Source organism: Labeo rohita, chromosome 17, assembly GCF_022985175.1.
Source record: "Labeo rohita strain BAU-BD-2019 chromosome 17, IGBB_LRoh.1.0, whole genome shotgun sequence".
Lineage (NCBI taxonomy): Eukaryota > Metazoa > Chordata > Actinopteri > Cypriniformes > Cyprinidae > Labeo > Labeo rohita.
This window is the reverse complement of record NC_066885.1, coordinates 30429461-30453766: the sequence shown is the minus strand read 5'-3', so window position 1 is coordinate 30453766 and position 24306 is coordinate 30429461. Positions and strand designations below refer to the sequence as shown.

The following is a 24306-nucleotide window of genomic DNA, read 5'->3' as shown; positions in this document are numbered from 1 at the left end:
TCCAAGGACTGTAAGGCCCCACTAAATCAATATATGCACCTCTCTGTTGTTCACAGTTGGATGGCATGGTGAGTTGCTCCTCTTGTTTTTGCACTAAAGAACATCTTCTATCTGTTGTACTGAAGGGAGCCAGTGTGTGGCCCAGAAGGAGGATCATGAATTTAGTCAAGATGTTGAGGAGGAGCTGGGGTAAGCAGAGGTGGCTGTACATCAAACTGCTCAAAGGAACTTGATGTTCAGACAAGAAGACAGTCCCAAAATGTCCTTTCTGGCATGACCCTTGTATTAGATGTTATTTTCCGAAAAGATAGCTATTGCACACAAAATGGTTGCCTACTGGTTATTAAGGTAATGACAAATGAATTAAACTAAATAATTAGATTATTTATAGAGTTTATTAGATTATTCATTGGTCTGGTAAAATCTAAGCAGATGTTTGATACCCTGTGCTGTTTGAGTAGAACATCGGTTCCTGTGATATAGCCATCCAATAACACATCATACAACAATGTGAGCCACAGAGGCTGATGTTTTGCCTGTAAAGATCTCAGACACCAAACCTGAAAATGACTGGGCCATTTTACATTAAACTTTAGATTGTGGTTCAGGCAACTTTATAAATGACTGCGTTATTGTATACAATTGTCATATAATCCTATAATATTTATATGCCTTGACATGCAATCTGTACTGTACATTGCTGGAATATTCCAGATTACATAAAGCAAAGAAAGGCTACTTTATGCCTGTTCAATTTGATGAAAGAAAGTGCTGCTCCCTTATGCAAATAACTGCTCAGAACCTCATAGCTCAAACAAATCTATTCATAGTCATGCAAAATAGTGCATCATAAAACAAAAATGACCAGATCTCAGTCTTAAGATTTTTAAGCAGAAAAATGTCAAATGGTTGCCATTAACAGTTAAAGACTACAATTTGGAATATCTAAAATAGAATAGCGCTTTTAGTATATTGCATCTATGAGATATAACTTTTTATATATTGCAACAAGTATCAGCATTTATTCACAGTTAAATAGGTTCTTGAAAAATGATGTTAACTCTATTTGCATTCTCACAAAATTGGTTCTAAGCAGAAAAGGACAATGTACCATTGTTTGAAAAGAGAACCTTTTTACACCTCAAAAAAGTACAGGTACATTTTTCAATAGGTTCAATTCAGTTCATTAGGTCATAAAACATTAGTAAACAGTGAAAGGACCAAAAAGATTTGACAGACCATTTTATAATAAACCAAAGAACATAAAACAATAAGAAAAAGTAACATTGTTTTTACAGCAGAACTTGTATATATATACACACAAGACAATAAATTAATGTCTGCAAACCAAAAGGATATGATCATTTTATAAATAAGATTATATTGGTTTTGGCAGGGAGACAGAACTCTGACACAGGTTAACATTTTATGATATAGCCTGTAAAAACATTTGCTCAGGCGAGACAAGTGCCTTTACCAATTATTTATATGGCTGCTATGCAACTACATCACCCTTAAATCAACCTCCTTATTTCAGCAAGCTCTCCAAAAGGTAACAGATCAATAACCAGACAGGTTGTAAAAAAAGATATGTAATAAAAAGTGATGCTGTTATATTTTTCAGTGTGCCCAGCTCCTTCTGACCCAGTGACACAAGGGTTTTGACATGTTTAAGATGTCTTTTAGTGATCTGCCTGGCCCAGAGTTTTGCAGAAATGTGTGACTGTTCATTGTTTGTCCTCTTCTGTTTTTATTTACTGTGTAACTGTCCTTATTTTGCCACCCCTGAAACAAAAAAACACAAAGATACATTATAATTATCAAATGAGGTTAGAAAGATTAAGGTTATCCATATGTCCCAAAGTCTGCTGTAGAAAAGCCAAGTGTCACATTACTTTTAAAGTGATCTTTGCACATTTCCCTTTACCTTTAATGTTGTTAGCAAAACAATCTGTTTTATGTGCTTTGGTTTTTTTTTTTTTGTTTTTTTTTTTGCCTTTGCCTTTGCCTTTGCCTTTGCCATCAAAAAGTAATCGAAACACTTCATGTTGAGGATACCTACTGGTCAAACACAATGGTCAAATAAATACAATGACAGCAGCTGAAACCCCCCTTTAGGGAACTGCGAGAATATAGTTCTCACTGTTAACTAACGATTAGACTTATGCCTCAAAAAACTCCTCATTTGCTGCTCATTAATAACAAGTAACATAGTTGTGAAGTTTTGCAAAGGGGCAGGGTCAAGGGAGTTAAAATATGGTCATGCAGAATAAGGCATTAATATGTGCTTTATAAGTACTAATAAACAGCTAGGATGCTAGTATGCATGCTAATAAATAACTATTGTTCATTTTGACAAGATATGAAGTGTATGTACACACCATCATATGTGATGATGTACAATATTGTGCACATCAGTAACCTCCATATAGCTCAAAGTAATATCATATCATTAGATGATATCACTGTGAAACTGAGATTCACAGTCAAGAAGGTTACCATCACACCTGTAACTCTTTTAGGGATACAGCTATTACCCTACCTTTCACAGGACAAGTGGTGTGGGAATTGATTGATGGAAAATTGTTATTGTGGGTGAAAATACTATGATATTTTTGGTTTAACATTTTGTGGTTAAAATTATTTGTCCAATGTGCTCCTTTAAATCCACTTACATTATGAACCACAAAAGCACTGAGGCAATTTGCAGAGTACTTTAACTAAACTTCATGATATATGTGAACACATCCATGGTAAAATAATATATTGTGGCTAACCAGTTTTATTGTAAACACCCTTCCAAATTATTCAAATTTCAGATGTTTAAATCAAGTCCCTTTCCATTTGTGACATTTGCACATACCTGTTGAACCCAAAGCTAAGACTTTGTATACTTAAAATGTTTCCTTAGGTCAATGTGTGTGTGTATTTGTATACCCCAGATAGCCAGCATCCATTGAAACAATATTTATATTTATATTTATCATTAATTGCATTGAATTAACGTTATAAAACAATGTTGCTTCAGTGTCACCTTTGCATTTTCAGTTAATGTTGAAATAATGTTGAGATTTCAACTTCAAATCAATGGCTGTATTATTGATTCAACATTAGAAAGCAATATTTTTTCAACATCACTTTTGCACCCTCAGTTAGTTAATGTTGAAACATGGCTGAGATTTCAACCACAAATCAATTGTAATATTATTGATTCAACATTATAAATCAATATTTTTTCAATATCACTTTTGCAACCTGTTAATGTTGAAACAATGGTGAGATTTCAACTAAAAGTTAAAAATAAATCCATTGAATCAATGTTACACTATGTTTAATTTTACATCACAGCTGTTGAATTAACATTGAAATGAACAAAAATAAGCAACGGTAATATTGTTGAATCAATGTTATACTGTGATTAATTCCACGTCACCAATGCTGAAGCACTATTGAAATTAACAAAAATAATCAATGGTAATGTCAGTGAATCAATGTTACACTATGATGTTGATTTTACATCATTGCTGTTGAATCAATATTGAAATTAACAAAAATTATTTATATTGTTTGATCAATGTTAATGTGTGCTGGATTTTGTCAATATAAAATACTATTATCATCTAATGTAGTAAGTTAATACTGAAACCAAGCATACTTTAAATATTGAATTGTCATTCTCAACCAAAATGATGGTTTGGATCAAAACTCAACATTGTATCAATGTCACCATGCTATCTGGGTACCCTACATTAATTGGACAAAATATGCCCACAAAGATGGCAATATCCAAAATCCTTGTCCTTGTAGAGCCATTCTTTTGGTCCCCATTAGGAAACAAGCTTATAAATAATATAGAATGAAGTTTTTTGAGATTTTAAAAATGCAGAAAGTTTCCTGTGAGGAGTAGGTTTATGTGTAGGATTAGGGGGTAAGGGGATAATACAGTTTGAACAGCAGAAAAACACATTATGCCTATGAAAATGTCCCCATAAAACATGAAAACCCAACATGTGTGTGTGTGTGTGTGTGTGTGTGTAAATAATACCTGTGCTGTTAAGCAGGATGTGTCTGGCTCTAATGAAGGCCTGTATATCAGCGTCAGTCTGTTTATCTCCAGTTAAAAGAACAGAGGTAGATGAGCATTCAGCTGAGGGCAAGGCTCTAAAACACAATGAACAAACCAAGACATGATGCTTCAGGTATTGACAGGACTGGATACATGACTGCTCTATTATCAGTATTTATTGGTAAGTTTGTCATTTGATTTAATTAAATTCTACAAACCAGTTTCAAAACAGGTGTTTTTATCTAAATGCTGCGTTAGTTTCAGGAATGGGTTTGTTAGCTGTGGTGTCAGGGTAAACTATAACAAAGTTTCTGAGGAAATGAAAAGTTTGCATTCAAGCTATCTTAACATTTTATTAATGCTATCATAATTTCATTTCAGACTTTTCTACTATACCCAAAGTTTCGAAGAACTTTTTTATTTTGTATTACAGACCTTCCCAAACTTTGTGAGATATTTGCAATAATGCATATGTAAGCATTATTATAGTAGAGGGGCAGGGTGAAAGAAGCACCTGGCCCTAGAATTATGTCTTGCTTTTGATGATTGGTGCTGGAGTTAATTAAGTTTGAATTCTGCAAGTGATGGACACGTGTGTTTTTCTTAAAAAGTAAACACAACAAACTTTAGAGGAGTAAGGCCCTCTAAAAATATTATCAAAAGACCCATAGCTCCCCACTGGTGTTTTGTCTTGGGTGTACAATAAACAAACAGATTGCCTATTGACACAAAATGACACAATTTATTAAAGTTAAAGGGGTTACATTACCATTATGTGCCCTACCATTAAAATGTACAAATTATTTCCTGGTGAAAAATTATAGTGTCAAGGCTTTGTCACTTCGGTCTAGTTTTTCTCGTGGTTTTGTGACAGAGCTCTGACACTCCCGTTATGTCTTGTTTTCACGCGAGCTCTTTCTTGTCTGTGTGCTGTGTTTCCTTGTTTCACGTTGGAGTGTGGTGTTTGGATCCCAGCACTCATGTCTTGTTGAGCTTCGGTTTCGTGTTGGGGTTCGGACACTCACGTTCCATGTTCTGCCTTGTTGTGGGAGTATGCAGTCGAGTTTGCTCAGCCGTGTGCTCTTCTGTCTGCTTGTTTCTGTGTAGCGCGTGGTTGTGTTTGGCCGAGTGCTTTCTCGTTGTCTTGTGTTGTCGCACACAGCTCGTGTTCGTGTCTTGTTTATTTCTAGCACATGGCTTATGATTTGTTTCGCTGTGCTTGTATTGTTTTTAATGTGCTTGTATTTTTGTTTTGTGTGAGCACATTCCTTTGTCTTGTTTGTGCTCTCATGTCTATTGTCTTGACCCTGCCCTTCTTGTTACCTAATTATTGGTTCATTTGCACCATCTGTCCGCCCTTGTCCCAGTCCGGCCCTGTTCTACATGGTGGTTGTTTAGCCTTGATACATGCATTAGCTAACAAATTTTAAATGAAAGTTATTTTGTATTAATGTGTCAATATAATGTGAGGTCCAGTTACCAGCATGACACTAAAACATGTAGTAGCAATGGGTACTTTAAGTACATGTCTGAGACCATACTTCTTTACTTTAACTTACATAAATAAGTGTAGTCAGTACTTCTACTTTTACCATGAGTATCTCTACTGAAGGATGTGTGTACTTTTGCCATCTCTTGTCTTGTTGTGTTTCCGCCCCCGTTTCTGTTCCTGTGTGCCTGTATATGGTCTTGTTCCTGTCCTCATTTAGTCTAATTAGTTATCCTGTGCACCTGTTTTCCTCTGATTACCCCATGCATTTAAGTTCCTGTCTTTGCACTTTGTCTCTGTCGGGTCTACTTGTGGAATACGTGTGTTTGTTCAAGCATCTGTTGTGGATTATCCCCTGTGTTTATTCATTAAAGACTGTTTATTCATTATTCATTTACTATTTACTCCGCGTATCCTGTGTGCTTCCTTAAACAGCGTATTGTGACCGACAGAGTTACCTCCGTGTCCATCCTCCGTTTTGTTTTCCGTTTTTTTCCCAGTGTTTTTTGTTTCTGTTGTGTTTCCCCATAGATCCCCTGGCTGCAAAGTTCACCTCCCTTGCCTGCAAAGACCTTTTCTCGCCTGCAAAGGCCTTAGCTCCGCCCCCAGGAGTTGTCAGCCCTTCCTCCTTCATGGCTCCTCCCTCCGTCGGTTTCACTGTGGGCCATTATTATGGCTGTGGCCTGGGTCCCACCTGGCGCCGCCTACTCCAAGTCCCTCCTATCGTCTCCCTGGCTCCTCCTATTTACTTCTTGGCTCTTCCCTCTGTCATCTCCTCCATGGACTCTGTTCTTCGTCCTCCTCCCAGGTGTTCATCCTCCTCCCAAGTCTCCTCCCAAGTTCCCACCCATGCCTCCCGCTGTTGTTTCAGGAAGTGGCATAAAGTGGCAGGAAGTGGCATAAAAAAAGAGGAGCAAATAATATGTGATGTGATCTGGGAAAACCCGCCGGATGTCGTACTGGGACGTTTTCAGGAAATTCGAAAAATAGGGCGAATGTCCATTTTTTGTTAAAATTGAAATCATCTTGTCTATCATCTCTGAAAATATATTGGCAAAATTTACTTGTTTAGCACAGAAAAATAGCAATTTATTGCAGCAAGCAGAAATGACTGTCTTTCTCTTATGTTAAGAATGCGCTGCGAAGGTGCTTTCTCTGAACAACACAAAAACAGTTAACCTATCAAAATAAACCATGTAACATATTTAATAAAGGTGTATCAATGCACATTCCCCGCCAGTCCTGTGTAAACTATGGCACGCAAAGTTTTTTATTTATTTATTTATAATATCGTGAGATGGCGGAGCGCCACAACGCAGTCTAAAGTACTGTAGCTGCTCACTTAAATGATCTTACTCATCTCATTCTGCTCAATCTTGGTGATGTCAGTGCCCTAAACAATGTTATAATTGGACTATTTCACATCCAGAGATGAAGGATCGGATGATGAAGTTACTAAAGAAGAGGAGTCCGATTACAGTCTGTTAAATGCACAGTGCGCGGACAGTGTCGCTGCGCTCGCTTTTCTAAAAACTACAACTACAAGGTACATTATTTGTGCTATTTAAACATACAAGCAGGGCCGTATTAACCATTGGGGTAGGCGGGGCTGAAGCCCCGGGGCCCAAGCAAGGAGGGGGCCTGTGATTGGCTGTGGAGTAAATTGACAGGCCATGGGTAGCACCGATTGCCAAAGCCTCACCAAACCTCCCACATATTAGCGCTATTAGGAGCTTTTCCGTTAAATTCCACACATTACCATTAGAGATTGAAACATCACGTTTGAATTTGATTTACCAATCAAACGCATTTATTCTATATTTTACTTTTGAAGGACCATGCACAAATCTATCAGCTGATCGCTGTATCTAATGTCTGCATTCACCTCTCTTCACTTGTACGTAAACTTTTTTACTCAAAAAAGAAACAAAAACACCATTGTAAAAGGGGGCTGAGTTAGTCAAATCCCAAGCTAGGTTATTTTAGTAAAGCTGATGATGGAGTTGAAGTTGTGGAAACACAGTGGACCGGGCACATGGAGCATATAAAAACACAGTGTCATCGTTCCCACAGATTTTAGGTCAGTTTGATTATTAATATGTTGAATGTACTGCTTTTTGTGTTTAAACAAGTATATTTGCTTATGGGTTGAGAGATAACCCGGTAGAAATATGTCAGTCGTTTTGCGCGTCAAAAACAAATGTAAATGTCAAAAACTTGCTGTGCAGGGACAGCAAGGCAGAATTCATTTTGGCAAATGTGCACGTTAGATGGTAAGACCTGCTAGTACAGCGCCTGACTAAACTTGAGTTTTTTTCCGTGCCTTTATCTTAAACGTTCAAATACACATAGTAACGTGTCAAAATGACTGTCTCCTTGTCAACACAGTCATTTGTGTGTAGTTAAAGATAAAGCATGTATAAGAGTAGGCTAAATGAAATCCCGACATTATAAGATGATACTTTAAAGGGATAGTTCATCCAAAAATGAAAATACTGTCATAATTTACTCACCCTCAAGTTGTTCTAAACCTGCATGAATTTCCTTGTTCTCCTCAACACAAAAGAAGATATTCTGAGGAATGTTCATAATCGTAAAAGTTTCTGGTCCCCAATGACCCCAACAGTGTTTTTTTTTTAATACTATGGAAGTCAGGGGGCCCAGCAACTGTTTGTTTACCAGTATTGTTCCAACTATATTCTATAGACTGAACTATATTCAGCAGAAGGAAACTCATATAGGTTTAGAACAACAACAGAATTTACATTTTTTTGTGCAAATTATTCCTCTAAAGCAGCCTAATATAGCTGCTGTTGCCATTTGTGTCAAACATTAGAAAGAAATCACTCACTGTCCTTAACTGAATCACTGAATTTAGTTTTTTTTTTTTTTTTTTTTTTTTCTATTGTATGTCATGACTGTTTACTTGTCTTCAGTAAGCTTGTTCTTTCTTAGGCTAGTTTTGTTTGTGATATTAAAATTGGTAACAAAAAGTATGAAATTTCAATGCATTAAACATTTTGATAGGATAAAAATCATATTTAAAGGCCAGTGAGTCCCTGCGTACAAGGTGCGATCAAAAGTTCGGAGACTATGCCCATGATGAAAAAAGACGTAATGATGCACCACTTTCCCTACCGCTCTGCATACAGCGGCCTTACTAAAAATGTTATTTGTTATTACAACTCCACTGACTCGCCATTACAGTTATATAGAAAACTCCTCAAGCAGTTATATAGAAGCCTCCTCAAACAGTGCCATTTTTGTCACTTTGACTATGTCTGCATGATGAAAATATGTGCAACGAATGAATGTCAAAATATCAAAAGATTGTTAAATCAAGATACATTTAAAAAAAAAAAAAAAATTACATACTGTAATTATCTGCCAATTGGGTAAGAAAAATAAAAATAATAATCTTGTTTATGTTTGCATTAAGATTATTTTTCTTACCCCATGGTGGATAATGTTACTCGTTTTAAGTAAAATGCACTTAAATGCACTTGTTTTCCCACAAGAAACAAGAATGGACATATTTAGATGTTTGTACTTGAAATGAGACAATACACAAAAACAATATACTTAAGTGTTAATACACTAAAATACAATAAATTACAGTACAAATTACAGCTGATAACTGTAATGACACAGTTATGCACTGCAAACTAAAATTTCTTATTGTTAATTATTATGAAAGTAATGCAATATATTGCCAGTAATGTTCCTGTAAACTCACGATGGAATTTTTTTATACAGTGTGTGTGTTCTCTTTCATACTTTCAATCGATGCTGCATCAGTAGCTGACACTATAGGGAACATTTCAGGTGTGACGTGCATCTGAAGCACGTGTACAAGCATGTGCTGGGCCTCTACTATGCAGTGAGTTCCTAGTTCTAGAGTTTGGTCTTTCCCTGCTGCTCTCATATGTCAAGATCTGAACCACAACAATCCATTAGGTCACGTCTATCATTTTATTCTTTACCACTTTATTCTTACTATATGGCAGCATGGCGTTATGTTGTTGTCATCAGACAATAGTTTTGACAGACACCTCTGTCACTTCTGGCATTTAAGAATTTAATCTCAAAACTGGTGAGCCATCACATGATTGTCACAGGATTGTTATAGACAACATGCCATGGTATCCTACAAATATTGCCTCCATCTTCAGTGGGCTTGGCTGTAATGGCACAGTCATGGCCAATAGCTCTGCTCCCAAGAATTCTAGCGAGGTTTGCCTAGACAAAGTTAACTTGTTACTGGTGGCTCCCCATTGGCCAACCTGAATGCTAGGGGGGTAGTAATCTGGCAGGGGTCAGAATTTGGCATAACACCGGAGTTTGGGGAAAGTGCTATGTGGTAATCACTTTATTTTTCTTTTATTTTAAGGAGTTTGACATCAGCATCAGCCGTGTCTCCGTCATGAATCTTCTCCCACAGAATCAAGCGCCACCGAAAAAGGTAAGAAATACATTAAAAATGAGCAGATTACGGTTTTCCATCACAAATAAAATGTTAACATTACATGTTTGTTTTATTAGCTGTTTTACATAATTTAGCCTTGAATTGTATACCTTACAACCTTGTTCGTTATGCATATCCTCAATGATTTAAAGTTACTGCTTGTATACAACATAAAGATACAGTATTTATGTCTTTTATTTAATTATGTGTTGAAATTATATGAAATATGTATGTCTGTAAGCGTGTGGAAAACAGTTTATCCTAAGGCATTTGTATAAATGACTGAGCTGAATTTGGCTAAGAAGCGTGTTTTGGGGAACATGTCATGCAGTAATCGCCACATTTTTTACTTTATATTTAAGGAGTTTGATGTCAAAATTGAGCTCTTATTATGAATGTGGCACTACTGAAGCATTATCATGTGAAGATCAAGAGACAAGACTAAAATCTTCTCCTTCAGAGACCAACTGCACTGAAAAAGGTAAGAATCACATTAAATATGACCACACTGGTGCTGGAACGTTGTAAAGGCACTATTGTAATGGGGTATAAATTAAAAATAGTGTTTCTACTTCTTACCAGTTAACAGTCAGTTTGTGCTTGTTATTCTTTATTTTGGTAGACAAGCAGTTGTTTTAGAATATAATAATAATAATAATAATAATAATAATAATAATAGTAATAATAGAATAGAATAGAATAGAATAGGATAATAATAAAGAATTAAATCACTCTAAATCAATGTATTGATTACTTTCAATGTAATGAATTGAAATGACAGTAAAATCTTTGTCGACTTAAACTGGATCTGGATGTGGATGATGAAGATGCCTTGGAAATCCAAGAAGATTCAATCACTTCCAATCAACAATCCCACACCTCAGAAATGAAAATTCTTGTCATTTACTTGTCATTCCAAACCCGTAAGACTTTTATTCATCTTCAAAACACAAATTAACATATTTTAAATGAAATCTGAGAGATTTATCTCCCTTCTTTTGACAGTCCATGCAACTACCACTTCGACGCTTTAAAAAAGTTCATAATTAAGCAGTTTTTAATTAAAATTTTCTGCAGAGCCATGATTGTTTCATATGATGAGCAGTTTGAATTTAGCATTTTCTGTAAACATAAACAGAAGTACTTGCTTGAGAAATAAGAACAAACCCCATTGGTTCTCGCAGAAGCTTAAACATGCTGCATAACACAAGAATGAACCTCACTGGTTCTCACACATCGAGCAAGGATGCTTGAGCTTCTGCTTACCATTACTGATCTGCTCTGACAATAGTGTATATGTGAATAAGAAGCTAAGTTAGATCTGATCATCATATAAAGTGATGAAGTCTCTTCAGAAATTTTTGACTAATTTGCTCAATTCTTATAGATTAGTTTTACAATCTCTTTATAAACTTTTTGAAGCGTCAAAGTGGTCCTTGCATAAACTGTCAAGGGAGGGACGGACACCTCTCAGATTTCATTACAAATATCTTCATCTATTTTCTGAAGATGAACAAAAGTCTTACCGGTTTGGAACAACATAAGGGTGAATAAATGATGACAGAATTTCTTGTTTTTTTTTTTTTTGTTTTTTTTTTTGAGGGAAACTAACCCAAGTGAAGTGTGCTTAGCTTGTAGTGTTAAGATATTGTTGACTGTAGAACATACATTTTAAGTTTCAAAGTTTACTGTTTAAACAGCTGTATGTAAAGGTGAATACATTTGTCTGAAAAGGATATGTGGTAACACTTTAGAATTAGGGAACACATTCACTATTAAGTAAGAGTTTTCCCTCAATACAATTAATAGTTAGTAAGGTTTTTTTTTTAAATTTAGGTATGAGGTTGTTAATATGTTGATTTATTAATACGTGCTTTATAAGTACCAATAAACAGTCAATATGCTAGAAATATGTAAGTGAGTTATTACTAAGAGTTGGTCTCTAAACTAATGTGTTACCAGTAGTGTTAATGATGATCTGTAATTAGCATTTTTGCACTGTTGTAACATTGTAAAGTAAATAAATGGTTTGTTTTGAGACGACTGTTTACTGTTTCATTACACTATTGTAGAAAAATGTTGAAATATTTAAATACAGATTGAATACATCTTTAAAACACAAAAATATGGCTTATTTTATGAACTTACATTATGTAAACTGAAAAAACTGAGTTGCCAATTGAAAAAAAAAAAAAAAAAAAACTGAGTTGCCATTACTTAAGAGTTTAAGTTGGAAACATGTAAAGTCTAATAGAACAAACAAGAATAAAATAAGTTCAAAATACGTAAAAGGCTGATGCAAATAGTTGCCTCAATTTTACGGAGTAAAATCGGCACAGCATTTTTTACAGTGTGCACTCCAAACCCAAACATTCAAAATACTTCAAGACGCTCCAGATTAAGTACAGTAAACTTAATTAAAAAAAAAAAAAAAAGTTCTTAGATATTTTGAGTTCCTGTGACTTTTTTTCTTTTTTAAATTAATAAAAAAATAATTAATCTGAACTTGTTGATGAATCAGGCACCACTTAAATGTATAATTTTACTCTACTTATTTTATTTTTTTTTTGTTTCAACATTAGTGCTAACAACTGATGTGAGTTTTGAGTTTATCAGGATTAATAGAATATATTACTCAACTAAATTTCAAAGCAGCAGGTGGCGGTAATGCACTTCACGCTCTGGTTTACCTAACACGCGCCAAAACTAAACAGAAGAAGCCCCCGTGTGGTGAAGGCAGGAATAACTTTTCGATGATAATCATCTCTGGTCTCAAAGTAAGTGTTAAATATGTATTTTAAATCTGTTTTAAGAAGGCTTTTGAAAAAAATGTGGCTGTTTTTAGTCTTTTTTTATATTGTAGACTTGCCATGGTATACTGTAAACATGTTATATTCGGTGTGAGGAGGAATACTCCTATGCCGGTTTGAAGGGAAAATATGACTTCGACATGGCAGCAGTTGTACATTTATCAATGTGCAATGCAACGAGTAAATGAAATGCCATATAGTTGGGCTATAATACCATATACTTTGGCCGTGTTACGAGTGCATGAGAGCAGAAATATGGACGACGAGTGAACAGTCTTTACTTGAAAGAGTGATTTAAGGCGAAGCTGCTAGAAAGAAAAGTTTCATATGCTCAAATAACATTAAAAGACGTGCAATTTAGTTTGGTCCAGTTAGTGTATGTCTCATGTTTACCAGAACAGGAGCGTATACCTTAGAAGCAGCTTCTCTTCCATTTACTCTTATTTAGAAGGCATTAATTCCATTACTAGAGTAGCCATTACTCTGTGTGGTAGTTTTACTGTACTGTACTGCTTTACTGTACATTCACAGCAACAGGAGTGACACGAAAAAGTGGCACATCCATTTGAAAATTGAATTGAAAACGTTCTGTGTTGCTGCTTGATACTACAAAATGACGTGACGTCACAGTTGATCATCTAGAATCACATCACGTCCCGTTTGCTGTACCCAGAACTCTTAGGTCAATCCTTCAGTTTCCAAGTCTGGTATCCAGCATGTGGGATGCACCACTGGTGTCTTCTCGCACAGCTGGTATTCCCAAACCTACTTGCCTTCACCCTCTTTGAACTGTGTCCCCTGTCTGTAGCGCTTCCCACAATGGGGACCGCTTTTTGGTGTGTTTGGGCTGTGTTCAGTACTGCCTAATTTCCAGAGCCAGCAACATTCTTGCCATTCTCAAGAAGAATGATACTGTACTCTCTACCTTGTCAGGCATGTTCAAAGAGACTGTAAAAGAGACCACTGTGTTCCCTGTCCTGACCCTTGGGGTTGTACAGTTTGTCTCTCGTGTTCTAGTTTCCCCCAGATTCCACTCTCTGCCATGGTCTTCTGCTCCACCGTGGAGGGCTACTTCTCTGTCTGCTTCGCCCCGATGGGCTCCTGCTCCGTCTACTCCACACTGGTGGGCTTCTGCTCCATCTTCTCCGCCCTAGTGGGCTCCTGCTCCATCTTCTTTGTCCTGGTGGGCTACTCCGGCTTCCAGCAGAGTAAAACAACAAAGAGTGGCTTCAGACGCTCCAAACATTATACATAATGTGTTGCATGTCACCCCGGATTACATTTCCCATCATCCATTGCAATGATTACACACATAGCTGTAGCCAATCACACACACTATTTAACACCCACATAGATTCTTTTCAGATTGCAGAGTATCGTTTAGTGTTTATCACTGTGATAGGTAATAGCTACTTCATGGAGCCTGTCCTAGTTTTCCTAGCCTTAGTCTAGTTTTGCCTTGCCTGTTCTTCGGTCATGTTATTCCCGCCTGTGTGTATTGGATTACCCATTTGCCTGACCCTGTTTTGGATACTGTTTGCCCCAGCCTGGACTTCTTCTTGTGTTTACGGATTACCCCTTTTATCTTTCCCTCTGGATTTTGTTCGCCGATCGATGACCCACGCCCAGCCTAGGAATACTCTTTGTCTTGCCTCATTCATGTCTGTTTGCTGTGTACTGACCCATGCCTGTTTTCAACCATGCTCATGAATAAAGCTCTGCAGATGGATCTGAATGCTTCCTCCTCTGTTCACTCCGTAACAGTTGTAAAAACAATGGCATCAGTTCACACATGATTTTCTACAGATTTTCATACAGTATATATGAAGAGTTCAGATGCAAAACCAGCTAAAAGCCATCTCGGTCAAAAATGAGATAATGATACTGAGTGATAGCTCTTGACACATATTATATGTCCATCAAATAATTTTTCTTCAAACTCGCTAAAATACCAGCCTTAGCCCAATCAGATGAGTGGTACTTACATAGAAATCTATAGATCTGAGCCTGATAAAAATGCATTTTTTAAAGAAAGACATCAGATGGATTTAGCTGATTTTGCATATGAACTCTTCATATATATATTGTGCAATATTTACAAACAAGTACTGTATGTCATTGTGTGACAGAACATTTGAGCTCCAGTACTGTTTGCCCAAAACTGACACAGACCGACTGTTTTGTTTCAGAAGACCTCACTACATCGCCAAGCACCAACTGTCTTGTATGAATCACCAAAGACCATGGGTTTTTAGTGTTCTTCTGAAGAAAGTTCTACTGAACTTTTATTTGAGGAACTAGGCTTTTTTTAGGCTTTTAGTTTGTATTATTGGTTTCTGGTTTCTTGGTTTCTGAGTGTTTCATGTATAATGATCATGTACAGTTGTAGTCATAAGTTCACATACCCCTTGCAGAATATGCAAAATGTTAGTAATTTTATCAAAATAATAGGGATCATGAAAATTGCATGTTATTTTTATTTAGTACTTTCCTGAATAAGCTATTTCACATAACAATGTTTATTTATACTCCACAAGACAAAATAATAACTGAATTCATAAAAATGACATTCAAAAGTTTACATACCCTTGAATCTTAAACTTAAACTATCTGCCTAGGCTTTGACTAGGCTTTCTTTGGAAGTTTATTAATGCAAATGCATGTTTAAGTTATGAGGTACAATTACTGAAGTACTTTACACTCCTGAATCTTTTATTTATTATGCAGAATCATATCTGATCTTACCTCTGACCTCTGGAAGTGAAAGATGTTTGTTCCCTTTGTCTTCTCTCTTGAAGATCAGTGTCATCACCTTTTGGATTACTGTTCCTGAATAAAAAGGACCCTTGGTAAATGCAAAAACATTCTAAAAACTAACCCTAACTATTGGTCAGTGTATTGCATGTTTGCAAAATGTTTTACACTCAGTTACACTCAGTTAGTGTTCAATTTTTAATTAATATAGTGATTTCTGATAAATATATTGACAGTAAAAATAGTACAGTAAAATAAAAGCACCTTAAAATTTTAGCACCCTGGGCCCCATGCAATTATGTACATACTGTATTTCACAAAAAGCAAACTATAAACACGTGTGTGTGTTCCTGAATATATGTTTTATGAGAACACAAATGTGCATAATGACATGGGTATTGTAACATAAATATGGTTTATGAGGACACTTCTTGTGGCTCAAAAAAAAATGCTAGTGGTTTTCTGTGAGGGGTAGGTTTAGGGCAAGGGGATGGAAAAAACAGTTTACACAGTATAAAAACAATTATGCCTGAGAGTCCCCATAAACCACATATACCAGTGTGTGTGTGTGTGTGTAACATTGTCACCTTGGTAACAAGCAGCTAAGAGGGCTGAGGTGACTTTGGCTGCTTCCTGCGTTCTCTGCACTGTGACCCTGATGAAGAATGATACAAAGACATACTTTATGCCAATAAAACAATTCTAGCTAAGCATGTATTTTATTTATTTATTTATTTATTTATCTATCTATTTATTTATTTATTTAATTCCAATATATGGAACAAAAAATGCATACAGTTTAGAGTTTTGAATATTATAGCATCACCTAGTGGAATCTAGTTTTTGGTACATATTTATATTGTTTATATTGTTGTCCAAAAATAAAGCATACTAACACCCAGCTCTAAACTGCTAAACAATTGGATATTAGCATCATGAAAATCTGTGAAGCTGCTTTGAAACAATGTGCCCTATAATACACCAGGTGCCCTTTTTATTTAAAGGGTGTGTTAGTAATATGTACCTATAGCTAGGTGCACAACGCGTGTACACTCTGCTTATTACACACACAAGCACGTGCAGCAGCACACAAACATGTCAAAAAAATATTAAAAATGAAAGGACTACAATGGACAAGATTATTATTGTGTACGCTTTAACCTTGCGCTCAAGCTGATCCCATGACTCATTGAGAGAATAGATACAACCCTTTTGGACCATGTGCCTGGCACACTGACCATTTTTTCCATCGTTTAACTAGAAAAAGTGGATTCTGACATGCCCTAAGTGCACCTGCACTATGCGCTTCAGGTGCTGTTGCTTCTGTGAAAATGTAAGACATGGTGCAGCTACTACTAATTGCCCATAGCAGATCTATATGGGCGGAGTTGGGGCAGGTGGAGGGTTTACTGATAGCATGCCACAAGACTTGCTTACAGAAAAAACAAAAACAAACTATTTAAAAAATTAAGCAGCAAGCTCACTGGCTGCAGAATCAGCTAATCTAAGCAGTCTGCACCACCTAGAATTTCATGACTGAACTAGATATTCCAATCATGACATCTCTGAGTAATTAGGCATGGTAATGGATATAAAACATTAATATATTTGGTCCTGGCGGAATAGATTTTCTACACTGCTGCTGCATATACTCAGCTTACATGAAATCACCTCCAACAAAGCAGGAGACAAGAAAAAGACAATACAAGCGAGAGTATGTAAAACAAATTGCTGTATCAGTAGACATACAGGTATATCTCAGTAAATTAGAATGTCGTGGAAAAGTTAATTTATTTCAGTAATTCAACTCAAATTGTGAAACTTGTGTATTAAATAAATCCAATGCACACAGACTGAAGTAGTTTAAGTCTTTGGTTCTTTTAATTGTAATATTTTTTGGCTCACATTTAACAAAAACCCACCAATTCACTATCTCAACAAATTAGAATACTTCAAAGGACCAATAAAAAAAAAAAATTAGAGAATTGTTGGCCTTCTGGAAAGTATGTTAATTTACTGTATATGTACTCAATACTTGGTAGGGGCTCCTTTTTGTTTTAATTACTGCCTTAATTCGGTGTGGCATTGAGGTGATCAGTCTGTGGCACTGCTGAGGTGGTATGGAAGCCCAGGTTTCTTTGACAGTGGCCTTCAGCTCATTTGCAATTTTTGGTCTCTTGGTCCTCATTTTCCTCTTGACAATACCCCATAGATTCTCTATGATGTTCAGGTCTAGTGAGTTTGCTGGCCAGTCAAGCACACCAACACCATGGTCATTTAACCGACTTTTGGTGCTCTTGGCAGTGCGGGCAGGTGCCAAATCCTGCTGGAAAATGAAATCAGCATCTTTAAAAAGCTGGTCAGCAGAAGGAAGCATGAAGTGCTCTAAAATTTCTTGGTAAACGGGTGCAGTGACTTTGGATTTCAAAAAACACAGTGGACCAACACCAGCAGATGACATTGCACCCTAAAATCATCACAGACTGTGGAAACCTAACACTGGACTTCAAGCTGGGCTATGAGCTTCTCCACCCTTCCTCCAGACTCTAGGACATTGGTTTCCCAGTGAAATACAAAACTTGCTCATATCTGAAAAGAGGACTTTGGACCACTGGGCAACAGTCCATTTCTTCTTCTCCTTAGCCCAGCTAAGACGCCTCTGACGTTGTCTGTGGTTCAGGAGTGGCTTAACAAGAGGAATACGACAACTGTAGCCAAATTCCTTGACACGTCTGTGTGTGGTAGCTCTTGATGCCTTGACCCCAGCCTCAGTCCTTGTGAAGTTCACCCAAATTCTTGAATTGATTTTGCTTGACAAGCCTCTCACGGCTGCGGTTCTCTCGGTTGGTTGTGCATCTTTTTCTTCCACACTTTTTCCTTCCACTCAACTTCCTGTTAACATGCTTGGATACAGCACTCTGTGAACTTCTTTGGCAATGAATGTTTGTGGCTTACCCTCCTTGTGAAAGGTGTCAATAATTGTCTTCTGGACAACTGTCAGATCAGCAGTCTTTCCCATGATTGTGTAGCCTAGTGAACCAAACTAAGAGACCATTTTGAAGGCTCAGGAAACCTTTGCAGGTGTTTTGAGTTGATTAGCTGATTGTCATGTCACCATATTCTAATTTGTTAAGATAGTGAATTGGTGGGTTTTTGTTAAATACGAGCCAAAATCACCAGTATTAAAAGAACCAACAACTTAAACTACTACAGTCTGTGTGCATTAAATTTATTTAATACACAAGTTTCACAATTTGAGTTGAATTACTGAAAAAAAAAGAACTTTTCCACGACATTCTAATTTATTGAGATGCACCTGCATATCCCCACACAGGAGCTGACAGTAAACAGGACACAACAGGACAATACAGTCCCCAAAAAAGCCACTCCGAACAGCCACGGGAATCGCATGTTTTACTATTTATGTGGGATAAGCACAAGTAGACTATGTTATGTTTACCTGATCCCTTGACCAGATATCTTTTGTATAATAAATGATTGATTTATTTATGGCAGTGGCTATTTGCACTAAGTGTAAATAGTGATAGAGGCTATTTACACAATGTAAATAACAGTATTTTTTTTAGCGATATGCTATTTACACTATAAGTGCAAATAGTTATAGATTCTGTTTTCACTAAATAGCAGGATTTTCTGTTATTAATACTATTTATTGCAAATAGTTGCAATTATCTGCATATCAGTATTGTACTACATTATAAAACAGTATACAATAATAACGTGTAGAGTGTAAAATATAATTTTAAATCAAATTATTAAATGGATGCCACCTTATTGGGACAATAAAGACACCTACCCTCACCCTTCCCGATACTTTTTTTTTTTCTTTTTGATTACTTCCTTCATTTTTATTGAACATAAATGCCTTTCCTATGTAATATGAGATTTGAAAAGGGAGAAAACAAAACGTTTGGCAAAAGGCAGATTTGAAATCGGGTCGATCGTGTCAAAAAGACTGTAGCATGTCCTTTACCATCTATGCCACTGGAGCTGATGCTTGATGAGTCTTTTGTAGTGTTGACTACCGTAATAGCAGGTTGATGGGTAGAGTTATGTAAACAGCCTCTGCTAACAAAGTGGACTATTTGCACTTAGTGTAAATAGACACTCTGTTTATTTAGATTAATGCATGACACACATACTCAGTCTTAACTGCTGATGCATGACATTTCTTAGATGAAGGCACCTCATCACAAGCATATCTGGATTTAAAATTAATTTTATCAAGATGCCTCGCCCGCACCACCAAGAATGGTAGAAACATCAAGTACAATATGGCTATATCCTCGCGGCAAAGTTGTCTTTCTGCTGCTGCTATTATAGTTGTTGCTGTTGTTACTGATACAATGCATATTCCCATTCTGCCTTTGCTTATACGCTTAATATGCACTTTTTGTTTTTTTAAATATAATTTTTATAGTTTATTTATAGTGTATTGGTATTAGTCAAACTTCGTTAAACAGATAAATCTAGACTGTACTGTAGAGTTACTAAGTAGCAAAATATTAAAAAGTAACATAGCATGCTGCTACATATTGAAAAAAATAAAACCTGTAGCCTAGTGCCCTCCTGGGTCCACCAAATCTCGAAGTCCTTTTGGAATTTCACTTTCAACTTTTCATGCAACATTTGTAGATGTTCAATCTCTGTCTTCAACCCTTTTAAACATCCAGATTTGATCTTGTAACTATAAAGAAAAAAAAAAATAAATATGAATAATGTATACAAGGCATATTCTGTTAAAAAAACACTCTATTAGGAATAATACTGTTTTAAATTTGTAAATTACAAGATTAATGAAGGTTAGAGTAGTGAAGTACAAATATTTGAGTAATAAAACGAGACACACTTTTTCTTTTCCTCCTCTATCTGATTGAGAATTCTGTCCTCAACAAAGTCTGGCTCTGATGCTGTTTGGTTTCCTGTTAAGCCTAAACAGAACCAAACAAAGAGATTCAATAAGAAATTTGTGCAATGTAATGTGGCTTATTCCAGAACTGTTATCAAATGTAATCAGCAAAAAGCTTGACAAATTTTCCAGAAGTCAAAACGCTCCTTCAAAATTCTGTTGTGCAAAATATTACCAGTAAGAGTCTTAAAGCTTTTTGCAATCTCTAGGACATATTTCTCAGTAGTTTACTTTTTCAAAATATTCACATTGTTACCACTCTTACCAGCTCTCAGTTTAATAGACACTTAATATTTAGTAATATTATCAGTGTTGATGGCACTGACACTATCGGATGATAACAAAACTTGAAATGAATGGAGAGTAATATGACACTATTGTTGCAATATCAACATTGTTATTGAAAAGAATTGAAACAACACTGAACTGCTGAATTTTAATTAAGTTTCAAACATAGTTTAGGGAGGAGCCTAATCATTCAGGCCTGTCAATCATCATTACAAGCCTATATAAGCAACATTCATTGCACCTTCCCAGCATCAATTTTTCCCGGCAAATGACCCAGCCCTGTCCCATGAACAGCGTCCCAACCCGACAAACTCCCACTCATCTGCTCCGGTGAACAATGCTCTGCAAAGACTATTGATGGCGAAGTGAAGCATTCTGAACCAGCAAAGGTTTCAACACAATTGTATCTGAAAAAGGTTCATTGCTTTCGAAGCTTTTCAAAACGATTCATGTTATGTCCATCTAGTGGTCATAAAAATGAATAACACCTTCCAAAGTGCTGTGTTCCATTACAGCTCCTGGTTTCACATCTGGTTCTACAAATGATTCTGTTTTATTTTATTATATACAGTGCTTAAAGTGACCAATTAAATAAATAAATAAGTATTTTTAATTTTCAGAACTTACAATGTATGTATAGTGTCAATCAATCAATCAATAATTAAATAAATGTTTTAAATACATACAAGCACAATTCCTGACTGTACCACTACATGGATCCATTCCGAATCACTATCCGACCACCGCATAAAACACCTTCAGCCGGCATTATTATAAAACACTTCTGCTTTTAAGCTAAATACACACTGAAAACAATAATTTACCAGCATCTGGACATAAGTCACTATTCTCTGCATTTAGCGCTGTTTTTAACTTACTGTTTGAATGTGTTCACTTACTGGATCTTTTGACTTTCCAAGTTTACCTTTTAAAAATTATGTGATCACAAAAAACTGGTTCTTTTCATTTGTAAGGTATTGTTTTCGTTATTATGTACTTATTCGAGAGCCCAGTCTTATGAAAATGCATATCAATAGCACAATTTTCTATTTGGCATTGTATTTATACCCTGAAATTGATTTAGTTTTTTTTTGAATTTGTGTTTGAGGTGCATATAATACGCAGTTTTCACATGCATATTATACACATACCCCAATCCTAACGTAGACCGACTCCGCTTGCATTCATTCACATGATTTGTCGATATGAGAGGCGACCCCTCCTGGCAGTGTGATTTATACAGGGCCATTTCTAATGACGCTTTGACTCTGAGTATCGGCAACAGAAGTGCCAGTACACACAAAAAAGTGCCAGTACGCAAAAGGCTAAAACACAGAAGTGCCGGTACTGCGTACCAGTGCGTACAAGTTTGTACCGGTGTCCACAAAGACAGGAAGTGAGCAAGTGTTTGTCACACCCCTGTGGACTGTTTTTGTGGTTTTCCCTATGTATGCCCTTATTTGGTCTTTCCTGTTCCGTCTTCAATTATTACGTCACTGTCTGATCATTCACACCTGTCTCCCCCTGATTGGTCTGTGTATTTAAGTTTGGTTGTGTTCCCCGTTTGGTTGTCGGTTATTGTTTATGTCACTCTGTGTATTCAAAGCCTTTTCATGTCATTTTGCGTTGGATTCCCTGATGTTCCTGTCCGTTCCTGTTCCTTGTGTGGATTATTAAATAAAAGTGCATGTTCCAGATTCTCCTCATCCCTACTCCTCATTCCCAGCATGCGATAGCATGACAGATTAACCAACCACAAACAAGATGTTCTGGGCTGAGGAGTTTTTAATGAATATCCAGCAGGCGAATAGGAATTCTTGAGCATGTTACATCTGGTGAGTTGGAGCGACTCAATGATTAATGCGTGTTTTTAGATGGGGCTAAAACATGACCAACTGTTCTGTTCCGTGACTCCTGACGACTGCCACAGACCCGTAGCTGAATTCATTAATCATATCCTTGCTCTCTGTCATTCTGACTTCTATGTCGATGTGGAAGATTCTAATTTTCCTCCCATCCGAAAACACGCTGCCATCCAGCTCACCACCAGCCAGCGTCCTCCACCTACCGCTCCAACGAGCTCACCCCAGTTCACCTCCCTCATCCTCAGCCCAGAACCCGCGGCCAGCTCATAGACTCCGGCAGCGGCCAGCTCACGGACTCCAGCCACGCCCCCGTGCTCTGGATTACCGGCTGAAAATATGGCAAGCCACATTAACCTTAAGGACATTATGGACTCATGTGGATTATTTTCCCCATTGGATTATTTTCCGCCTCCCAAGCGCATTATTTTCCCTGTTGGATTATTTTCTGCCTCCCGAGCGCCCTCCTGTGCCTGCGCCTCCCGGCCTTCCTGGCCGCCTGAACTGTGTACTCAGCCATGGCTCCCCAAGCTCCCGGATCCACCATGGCCATCTGAACTGTGTACTCGGCCATGGCTCCCCGAACTCCCTGACCCGCCATGCCCACATGGACTGAATACTCGGCTGTGGCTCCCGAGCTCCCTGACCCGCCATGGCCACCTGAACTGTGTACTCACCCATGGCTCCCCGAGCTCCCTGATCCGCTATGGCACCCCGTACTGTATGCTCCGCCGTGGCTCCCGAGCTCCCTGATCCGCCATGGCACCCCGTACTGTATGCTCCGCCGTGGCTCCCCGAGCTCCCTGACCTGCCATGGCATACTGGACTGTATGCTCCGCCATGGCTCCTTGAGCTCCCTGATCCGCCCTGGAGGCGCACCTCCTCTCCCTTATGTGTCTGCCCTGCATGAGCCTCCAGGGCGCCCACCCTCCCCGGTGTATTTGTTACGGCACGAGTCGCGCCTTGGGGGGGGTGATGTCACCTGTGAGGGGGGTACAATTGTCACCTTAACCACCAGATTCAGTCTGTATCCAGATCAGATGGTCACTGCAGTCCCCCGGATCCAGTCCGTACTCCTCATTCCCCGCATGCGACAGCGTGACAGTGTTCAGCAGTCTGTAATTACTTAGTAATTACAATTGTCCATAGTAATTACAAAGTGTCTTGTCACATCTTCAGGGTCTTCCAAGAGTCTTTCTTCCATTAAACATTCTTAATTTTCAATTGTTAATAAATGCAATTCCATTGTTGGACAGCGGAATTCTAAGCATTTTTTCCATTAACTTTCAAATAATTTTGAAGCTTTTAGGACAGCTAGGGTTGCCCTAATGTTAAGTTTTTTAGGATTTTTTGTCAAGTTAGAAGGTTTCTGTAATAGTCCCCTTCTATTAGTAGTTAAGATAAGATAACATACTTAGGAAACGCTGTTCTGCAATAGCTTTTGTGCTAAATGTGGTCCTAACTGAAATGACCATTGATACCAATATAATTTCTATAATTCAAATCCATTAAAGGGTTGTTAGGCTGCATTAATTAGGTCATCCGGAACTGGGAACACTTCCCATAACACCCAATGTACTCAGTGCATTGTAAGAAGAATGGCATCTACGCTAATATTAGTCTGTTTCTTTCTTATTCTGAG

The 24306-nt window shown here is 37.3% G+C and overlaps 1 protein-coding gene across 3 annotated transcripts in view; it reads right to left on the bottom strand.

The window, feature by feature from the left end:
- Window positions 1-439: 439 nt before the first annotated feature.
- Window positions 440-24306, bottom strand: part of kif6 (kinesin family member 6) — a 122530-nt gene continuing 98663 nt past the window's right edge. For 2 of the 3 annotated variants that reach the window (XM_051133283.1, XM_051133285.1), the window contains 6 exons: window positions 20455-20536; window positions 20157-20292; window positions 16172-16239; window positions 15576-15659; window positions 4046-4161; window positions 440-1785 (listed from right to left, as the gene is read on the bottom strand). In XM_051133283.1, the coding sequence (XP_050989240.1) occupies window positions 1772-1785; window positions 4046-4161; window positions 15576-15659; window positions 16172-16239; window positions 20157-20292; window positions 20455-20536 (500 nt within the window). In that variant the 3' untranslated portion in view covers window positions 440-1771. The remainder of the gene's footprint in view (window positions 1786-4045; window positions 4162-15575; window positions 15660-16171; window positions 16240-20156; window positions 20293-20454; window positions 20537-24306) is intronic. The other variant, XM_051133284.1, reaches the window with a different exon arrangement.